Source organism: Penaeus chinensis, chromosome 18, assembly GCF_019202785.1.
Source record: "Penaeus chinensis breed Huanghai No. 1 chromosome 18, ASM1920278v2, whole genome shotgun sequence".
NCBI lineage: Eukaryota > Metazoa > Arthropoda > Malacostraca > Decapoda > Penaeidae > Penaeus > Penaeus chinensis.
This window is the reverse complement of record NC_061836.1, coordinates 23,384,461-23,394,460: the sequence shown is the minus strand read 5'-3', so window position 1 is coordinate 23,394,460 and position 10,000 is coordinate 23,384,461. Positions and strand designations below refer to the sequence as shown.

General features: G+C 39.4%; 1 protein-coding gene across 1 annotated transcript in view; it reads right to left on the bottom strand.

The window, feature by feature from the left end:
• The window catches only part of LOC125034750 (alpha-(1,3)-fucosyltransferase C-like), a 29,946-nt gene that overhangs the window by 6,728 nt on the left and 13,218 nt on the right, over window positions 1-10,000 (bottom strand). Inside the window, exons 2-3 of the mRNA XM_047626692.1 lie at window positions 2,188-2,301; window positions 1,644-1,856 (exon numbers count right to left, since the gene is read on the bottom strand). Coding sequence (XP_047482648.1) covers window positions 1,644-1,856; window positions 2,188-2,301 — 327 coding nt within the window. The remainder of the gene's footprint in view (window positions 1-1,643; window positions 1,857-2,187; window positions 2,302-10,000) is intronic.

The window sequence follows — 10,000 nt, the reverse complement described above, 5'->3', positions numbered from 1 at the left end:
AATAAAGATAGTTGATCAAAGGCTTCAAAGTGCGTAGTCTGAAGAATAGTTACGCAATGTACTTCCAACCCAATAATTAAAAAGTCGAAAGATGGAAGAGCGAAATAATGACAACTGTTACAGTGGACCAAAGAATGGCAACACAGAGGCATTCAGTTAGGCCTGTGAACTTTAAATATATTCACTGTTCAGTATTGTGCTGTACGTTGCAAGTTCTGCATTTCTTTTATTTAATTTTTCATATTACAGTTCGCTATCAGAGATTCACGGCATTGTATGCTACACTTATTTTAAGTACGAATATTTGCAAATAAATTTTGAGCCTCCATTCTAATTATACGAAACATATTCTATGCATTTCCAGTTGTAAGATGTGAGATGTTGGTGAAGAAGGTACAATTTTGGAACAGGTTCATGGAAGATGTGTATTAATATGTAAATCAGATAGATGTCAGACACGTTAATTAAACTTTAGAACTTCAGAAAGAGCCAGGTTACAACTACCTTTACTGAGAACATCACTTGTTCTTCAAATCGCTTCCTCCTGTTCCTTTTATTCAGTCAGTTTTTAAGAATCTTGTATCATATGATTTATGTAATGTAATACCTTTAACTCAGCCTCTCTAGTCTTATTTATGTTTATTCATAAAAGTGAAATTCATAATTAGTAAAACATTGAAAATGAGCATCGGATCATTAACGTTCCTTGGTCTCGGCAGTTAACTTAACATGAGGCAAGTGCAATCTTACGTAAACTTGCCATTAGAAGATTGCACAAACGCGTTGCGATGTTTAAAGAGGTGCGTAGTTGTTAGCTGTTGAAGGACTAATGAAAACCTTGTTCTACAGTCTCTTACTAAACATGGACCTACAATTAGGTTTCTGTTAAGGATGTATATGCTATTTTTATAGTCTGTTGTAGGACGTTGCCAAAGAGCGGACCCAAGCTCCTTGAGTGGAACAACTAGAAATGAAAGCTGTTGTTATTATAAAGAGCATGTTCGTATGGGGAGCGTTTTTCTTCACTTGTTCCTTGTTCTTAACACAGGATACAATGTGGACTGAAGCTATTATGGTTTAGGAACTTTTGTGCTCAAGAAATTAATGATATGATGATATCGAAGTCAAAGTCGGTGTTAGTTTCAGAGAGCATTATTTTCGCTATCTCATGAACGAGGTCGACAGGTAATCGACACTGTTCTTGCTCTGTTTCCCTTCGGAATTTGTATTGGCGCGGATTGATTTTACACATGCGTCTTTGTCCGCCATTTTGCTTGTAGTCTTCTCTGTATCTGTACATAATGTATTATTGGGCGATGTTAATAACTATACCATACGGTCCTGACTGAAATTATTATAAACCCAACCTCACATAAAGGAATTGTGAAATATTGGGATGTATGATCTTATATAGATTTACCTTCCCTCGATGTTACACGTGATCAGTCTCATTATAAACCCAGCGAGAGTAAAATTGGAATCAGCATTATAAACGACAGTGAAAAGGACCAACGATACAATGGTCGAAAATGACTCATCTGCCAGGTACGGAAAACTCATTTCTTTTTTATTATTATTATTCCTCGGCAAATATATCCTCCAATTTCCGTTTAAAAGAATGAATATTTTTCCGTCCCACTTACTGAATCGGGAACTTGAGAGTGTACAGGTATCCGTTCATCCCAATGACTTCCGAGGACGAGTGGTAAGACATGGTCCAGTTGATGTTGTAACTTCCGAGGTCGTCGGCGATGCTCATAGCGTTGATCCCGCGCTGGCTTAGGGGCGCCTCCACCTCCACCCACACCCAGCGCTGGTGGGGCAGGCGCAGGCTGGGCAGGTTGTCCATCCGGATGCTGGTAACACGAATGAGGTTGATTTTAGAGACGAATCACACAAACACACACACACACAAACAAACAAACAAACAAACACACACAAACAAACAAACAAGCAAACAAACAAACACACACAAACAAACACACACACACAAACAAACACACACACGAACAAACATACAAACACACACAAACAAACAAACACACACAAACAAACAAACACACTCAAACAAACACACACACAAACAAACAAACACACACACGAACAAACAAACACACACACAAACAAACAACAAACACACAAACAGAAACAAACAAACAAACACACACACACACACACAATTCTTACTCGTCAGACTTGAAGAGAATGGCATCGGCTTCACTGAGTCTGGTTCTGTTGTAGGTAAACTCGCAGCGGTACTCCGGGCAACCTTCCTTCTCGAGCTGGTCGTACATGCCGAATCTGCAGAGATATTCAGAAAAAATGTGTATATGCATATGTATATACACACATACTTATATGTATACATACAAACATACATATCTATATATACATATATGTATATACATATATATATGTATATATATATATATATATATATATATATATATATATACACACATATGTGTTACGCCTGGGTATGAGTATAAACTGCATCCGGTAGTGGAGTTCTGGTCCTGAGGAGTATGGAGCCACCTCTTAGCCCAGGGGTTCCCAAACTGGGGTACATGTACCCCCAGGGGTACATTTGCACGTTTCAGGGGGTACATTTGGTCTGAAGGAAACAATTACTTGCACAATACATGGTGTTGTAATCTGCACTCAGATTGCACTTTTCTCATTTTCTTTGTGTTGATTAGCACCACCTTTATTGAAATTTCTTGGGTGTAAGGTAATACCATTTGTTTTTACTATTATAAACCTCACATGGCTTGATCTGCAGTGTAAATCTGTAGGACTACCTGTACCAATCTAGAAATGACTGGTACAGGACGTGTAGGACTGAATGTGTGTTGAATTGGTAGTGATCCATTTATGTTGAGTTAGTGCGATGCATTAAAATAAGAATACCTGAGTTTTGTTCATTAATGTTTTGGATAATAATAATAAAAAGGTATGTATTGTATGTGCTGGATCAAAATATCAGTTACCTTAGTAATTGCTTTATTTCTGTTTTCATCATTTAAGATGCCTATGTAATCTAAACATGCAGACTTAAATAATTAAAATATTAAAATGTCCTTTTTTACTATTAAGATTAATTTTTAGTGTTAGGGGTACATGGGAACCTATAAAAAGCCTAAGGGGTACTGAGGAACAAAAAGTTTGGGAACCCCTGTCTTAGCCTCTATCGCTCCCAGGTCCACTGCGACCAAGAGTGGAACACCTGTCAGGATCCCACTCATGCGAGAAATTGAGAAAGGGTAGATGGGATTCTTTAGCCTTGGCTGAAAACCCTTCTTGAGACAATAAAAAACGGCAACGGGAAACAACACTGACTGATGTTTCACTTGTATTTATAGCAGACATCTCAGGATATGGCCCTCAGTTCCGTGGAAAAGACTGGGTATGTTTAGAGAATTAACAGAGAATAGAGGGTCATAGAAAAAATGGATGCCAAAAAGGACCTGTCGTAGTACAGAGAACTAGAAAAACTAGAATATATATATATATATATATATATATATATATATATATATATATATGGAGGGAGAGAGAGATACATACATTTGCACACACACACATATATATAGATAGAAAATAGATAGATAAATAGATAGATGTGTATATACATATAAATATATGCATAAATACACATATCCAGTGGACACACAAATCTCACGCACAGATTTGCATATATTGGGTAAATCAAACCTAGATACCTTTATGGGTGAGTCTATCATAGATATGATGGTGTTGAAAACCACCAACAATGATTACCTAATGAACTGTTCCCTTGGGGAAAAATAAGGTCCTAGTCCTAGAAAATAAACAGAACTGCGTCAACGAGGCCTCATAAGGTTGTCTTGTAGCAGCATCCAAATGCAGGGATGCTGCGATCGTCATCTTGTGACTGCAAACTAACTAACAAACATTATATTGGCTAAACGATTTAGATTATAACTATCCAAGATCAGAACATGGAACATCCGAAGTTTATATCAAACTGGGAAACTGGACAATATTCTCCCCGAGATGGACAGAATGAACATGCAATACTTAGGTTTGTGCGAAGTCAGATGTCTCAATATTGGCGACTATATGAAAGACAAGATTTTTTTTTTTTTCAGGAGGCCAGGAACATAAAAACGGAATAGCTCTGGTTCTGAATAAAAGAAAAGTAAATAAATAAAAAATAAATAAATAAATATCCGTTCTATTGTTCTGTCCTATATATGTAAATATCATAATAGCCTATGCCCCATTGCGGATGCTGAATGGCAACAAATTAACAGCTTTTACAGCTCTCTTGATGAATTATTTTCTTCATGTAAATCAAATGAAATTATGATTGTCATGGGTAACTTTAATGCTGAAGTTGGCTCAAAAAGGGATGGGAAGACTGTTGGATTGCACGGTCTGGGAAAACGGAATGAATGGGGAGATAAATTTACAGATTGGTGTAAGGAGAAAAATCTGGTCATCACATATACCTGGTTTAATGGACATCCCAGACGACAATATACATGGATTAGTCCAGGTGATAGAACTAAAAACCAAATCGACTATCTTATAAAAAATTCAAGATGCCGAAACGCAATCAAAAACTCTCGAACACATCCGGGTGCAGACGCAAATCTAGACCATAATCAAGTAATAACAAAATTTAGATAGTCCCTCAAAAAATAATGAAAGCAAAGATTGCCTCCTATCTTGAACATTACATTAATCAAGAGGTGCGAGAAAACTTTCAGCATTTTTTTTTTTTTTTTCTTATTTTGAAAATCAGCAGCTGCTAAGGCAATTCCAACAATGGAAAAGAAAAAGCCCTCATCAAGCTGGTTCTACCCAGAGCGCAAAGACCTGCTACGGAAACGGCAAGTTTCCAAATAGACCACCGTGCAATATGAATTAGTTAACAATCTTTACAAAAAAAAAAAAGAATGGAAGAAAGCCAAATAAAATTGGCTGCAGGAGAAGTGTGATGAAAGTACCGGTCAATGATCCTCTTCTTCCCAAAACTGTAGAAGATGGACGCATTCTCTACGAGACCGAGGATGCCAGTTCTTGTTGGGAAGAATATGTTCAAGAACAAAAGCCAACAAAAGATCTAATCCTGGAAGCTGTCACTTCTGGTCCATCAATTCTGAAGTCACGTGTGTTGGTCCCTACAGCAAATGAAATCTGGAAAGCTGCAAGTCCTGACAGTATAAAGATCGAACTTATCAGGGCCTTATAAGAGAAAGTTATTGATTTTATCTGGAATTTTCTAAATTATATTTATAAAACAGGAAAGTAACCTAAAGAAATAGACCCAGTTTGGGTGTATGAAGAATGAAGGTACAAGGAATGTTATCTTCGTCACGAGAATGCTTGCCTAGAGAGGCATCCAGCACCAGTAAAACATCTTCCTGGTTTTCATTGACTATCAAAAAGCTTTCGAAAAGGTCCGGCACTTAGAATTGTTCAAATTCCTCGCAAATATCCAGATAGATGACAAAGATATCAGACTAACTCAATAAGTCTAGAAAAAATAACAAGCCAGGAACATAAAAACGGAATAGCTCTGGATCTGGATAAAAGAAAAGTAAATAACAAGGTTGTGTGGTGTCACCTAAGTTTTTCAATTTATAATTATCCTGCGGAAGATTAAAGCTCGTTAAGAAGGAATAATTAACCGGTTGGAAGATCAATAACCTTCGTTATGATACAGTTCTCATGACGCCATCGGTAAATGACCTCCAAAAGCTTTTTGATACTTTTTTGGAAGCTAGTGAACATCTTGGTCTCCATGTCAATAGCAAGAAAACCAAATGTATGGTGATTTCAAAGTTTGAGGCCCCACCAACTTGTCCATTGAACCACGGAGAAATAGAAATCTAACATGTCTCCTCCTTCAATTATATAGGAACTATTGTAACCTCTTGCTCGTTGCAAGAATGAAATCAGACGCAGAATCGGGCTAGCAAAAGATGCATTCTTCAAACTACAGAACATCCTAACAAATAAAAATCAGTGTGTGTGTGTGTGTGTGTGTGTGTGTGTGTGTGTGTGTGTGTGTGTGTGTGTGTGTGTGTGTGTGTGTGAGCGAGCCATAGAGTACTGTTCCAATTTCGTGCGTTTCCGCTGGTGCATTGTGGGAACAGCGTCACCGACTCGAAAGGTGAAATGGCTTTGGGACACGACTCCGAGGGCTCGAGACGCTTGACGGGAAATTTTGCTATTATGAAACTGACAGTAATTGTCAGCAGTAACAGGTTGGTTTAATCAATAGTTTGTATTGTCGCGAAGCATGGGGACTGATGTTAACGTAAGAAAAGAGATAAGTTGTGATGGGTAAGAATAGAAACTTGAGAAGCATCAGCATTATGTGTTTTATATGAAATGAAAATTCTCCTCAGGTGGTTGGTGTCGAGTTCGGGAGTCTTGGGGGCAGCTGTGCACTATGGACATTTCTTGTGTTTACATGGTGTGTAAGTTGACTTGGTAATAATGACAGAGTAATGATACAGATATTACAATTATTATTGCGTAATAATGTGGTTTATATATGTTTGTGTCACATCTAGAAACTTGAATAAAAAAATAAAATAATGTTTTTATTAAATGATAATATAGCTATCATGTTTTATGGTATCTTGCATTTTCTCATGAACAGAGTATTTGTTAAGTGATTGTCTATCAGTAATGAAAGAGTTGGCACTTCTTTCTATATGTTATGGTACATTTTTTACCATTCTTTATTTTGTGTAATTATGAATTAACTCTGGTTCAGGTTCCTGCTGGTACACTCTCAGGAGATTTGTTTTCCTTTTTTATACATTAATGTGCAATGAATATAAAAAAGAAAGAGAATCTTTGTTTTAATTTGCAAACCATGACCCAGAAGTATCAATGTGGCCAGGCAAGTTCCCTAGTGTTGAGCTACTGTAAGTCCCTTTTTAAGGTGGCTAGTTGCATATGTATATAAATATATGGACATATATACACACTGTTTGAATAGATGTATTTATTCACATACATATATTTGTATACAGATAAATAGATAAATGAGTAGACAAAGATCCAGCACGTGCGCGCGCGCGTTTGTGTGTGTATGTCTGTGTGTGTGTGTGTGTGTGTGTGTGTGTGTGTGTGTGTGTGTGTGTGTGTGTGTGTGTGTGTGTGTGTCTATCTGTCTACCTTTCTAGGAGTAATTGCCTGCGAAAGAAAATACACTTGTGTAAAATGACCAACCTGTCATATGCGCAACACACACACACACACATATATATATACATACACACGTGTATATAAATATATATATATATATATATACATACATACATACACACGTGTGTGTATATATATATATATATATATATATATATATATATACACGGTATATATATGTGTGGGTATATGTGTGTGTGTATAGACATATAGACATATATGTATATAAACACAACACACACAATATATATATAAATATATATATATAAATATATATAAATATATATATATATATATATATATATATATATATATATATATATATGTTTGTGTGTGTGTGTGTGTGTGTCTATCTGTCTACCTTTCTATGAGTAATTGCCTGCGAAAGAAAATAAACTTGTGTATAATGACCAACCTGTCATATGCGCAACACACACACACACATATATATATACATACACACGTGTATATAAATATATATATATATATATATATATATATATATATATATATATATATATATATATATATATATATATATATATGTATATGTATATACACGGTATATATATGTGTGAGTGTATGTGTGTGTGTAGACATATAGACATATATGTATATAAACACAACACACAATGTGTATATATGCGGAGCGCAGAGAGCGGGAAGATCGCGAACGCGAGTTTGCGGCCGCCGAAGCGATACGGGAGCACGAAATTCGGATGGCGGAGCTAAATTTTAAGCATAAGATAGAAATCCTTAAAGCTACGCCGCCCACGCTCGTGGCTCCTCCCAAAACGAAGTTGCCGATGTTTCCTGACGACGCAGACCAGGTCGAAGCTTATTTCCTCGTATTCGAAAGGGTCGCAGCCGATCACGGGTGGGACGAGAAGACGATGTTTCTGCAGCTCGTCACCCGCCTCCAGGGCCACAGCCTGGATGTTTATCACCGCACCGAAATCGAAGGTAATTTGACGTACAGCGAATTAAAGGAAGCTCTGCTGAGTGCTTACGCTATAAGCCTCGAGCAGGCCCGTTGCAGGTTCCAGGAAGCTCACCTTGACGAGCGGGAGACCTGCAAGCTTTTCATCATTCGTCTCTCTCATCTCTTCAAGACTTGGCATCGAAGGAGTAATTTACCTGACACCAAGGAAGGTATCCTGGAGCTCATTCTGGTTACGCAACTACTCGCTTCGTTGCCCAAGGGATTGCGAGCTCAGCTGAGAATGAACAAAGTTACTAGCCTGGCGGAGACCGCGGACATAGCGGATGGCTGGTTCTCTGCTTATGGCTACAACTATAGGGTGAAGAAAGAGGGCGAACGAAAGCAAGAGTCAAAGAAACCTGCTCTGAGAATCGCAGGGAGTCAAAATCTCCTGAAACTGCAAAAGCACAGCCGGGAGAACACAAGCACCAGCCTTTCAATATGCCACGGAAAGGGGGTGAAAAAGGAGCCGTTCTACCAGTCCGGTCACTTGGCTACCGTGAACAGTGTCCCGGAAAAGGAGGAGCCCCAGGTACATCTGTCTGGCCTGACACTTGGCCACCATGTACTCTGTGCATGCTCTCCTCTTCCCTTGCCTTCAGCAGCCAGCAAGAGATTGTCTACTGCAGAGGGCCTAGTCCAGGGTCGCAGAGCAATTATCATGCGAGACTCTGGCTCCACAGGATGTGTAGTTAAAAAAAAGGTATGTAAAAAGAAAGGATTATACTGGCAAAACCGTTCGTGTTACAATGATTGATGGTTCACAAATAGTTGTCCGTGAGGCAAAGGTTTTCTGCCAGTCCCCTTATTTTACAGGCACTGTGACTGCTGCTGTTATGGATAACCCCGCCTTCGATTTTGTCCTGGGCAACGTGCCTGGAGCTGGCCTGGTCCCGGCGAAAGAGGTCCAGACGCAGACCCAGGTGGAAGGAGGCAAGGACGCGATGACACAAACTGCAGAGGAGAGTGAACCTACTGCACAAGATGTCCCCCTTATGTCAGAATCCCCTGGTGTTCGCGATGGACCAACCATATCTGCAGACATTATGGATCAGACCAGTGCTGCTGTCACTACGAGAGCTGCTGCACGTCGCTCTGAGATCAGTACACGACTGGCAAATCCACAAGGTCTGGAGGCACTACTAAAAGGCGAGGATATAGCTGAGCAGCAGAAAAATGATGCCACCCTCTCCAAACTACGTGAATATGCTGAGCAACGTCATGTTCGCCTCTACAAGGGAATAAAGATGGACTTTATATGGCAGAACAACAGACTTTACCGACGAACTACCTTGCCTCAGGGTGAGGTGAAGCTGCAGTTCGTTGTTCCAGCTGGATGTCGCCAACAAGTCTTCAAGTTGGGGCACCACTCGCTCCTCGGAGGTCACATGGGGGCAGCCAAAACTCTCGCCCGAATACAAGCCACCATGTTCTGGCCTGGAATGGGAGCTGAAATCTTAAGACTCGGCCGTTCCTGTGACATATGTCAGAAGACAACGGACAAGGGACGCAATACTGCAGCACCTCTACAGCCACTTCCTGTGATTTCGGAACCGTTCTCTCGCGTGGCTGTCGATATTGTGGGTCCCATTACACCTTGTGCTGACGATAAATCGAAATACATCCTTACAGTCGTTGATTTTGCAACAAGATGGCCAGAAGCTGTTGCCCTGAAGAACATAGAAGCTGCCACGGTTGCAGAAGCTCTCTTCGATATGTTCTGCAGAATCGGCATACCCAAGGAAGTACTGAGCGACAGAGGTACACAGTTTACATCAGGCATGATGGAAGAGACCTGGAAGCTCC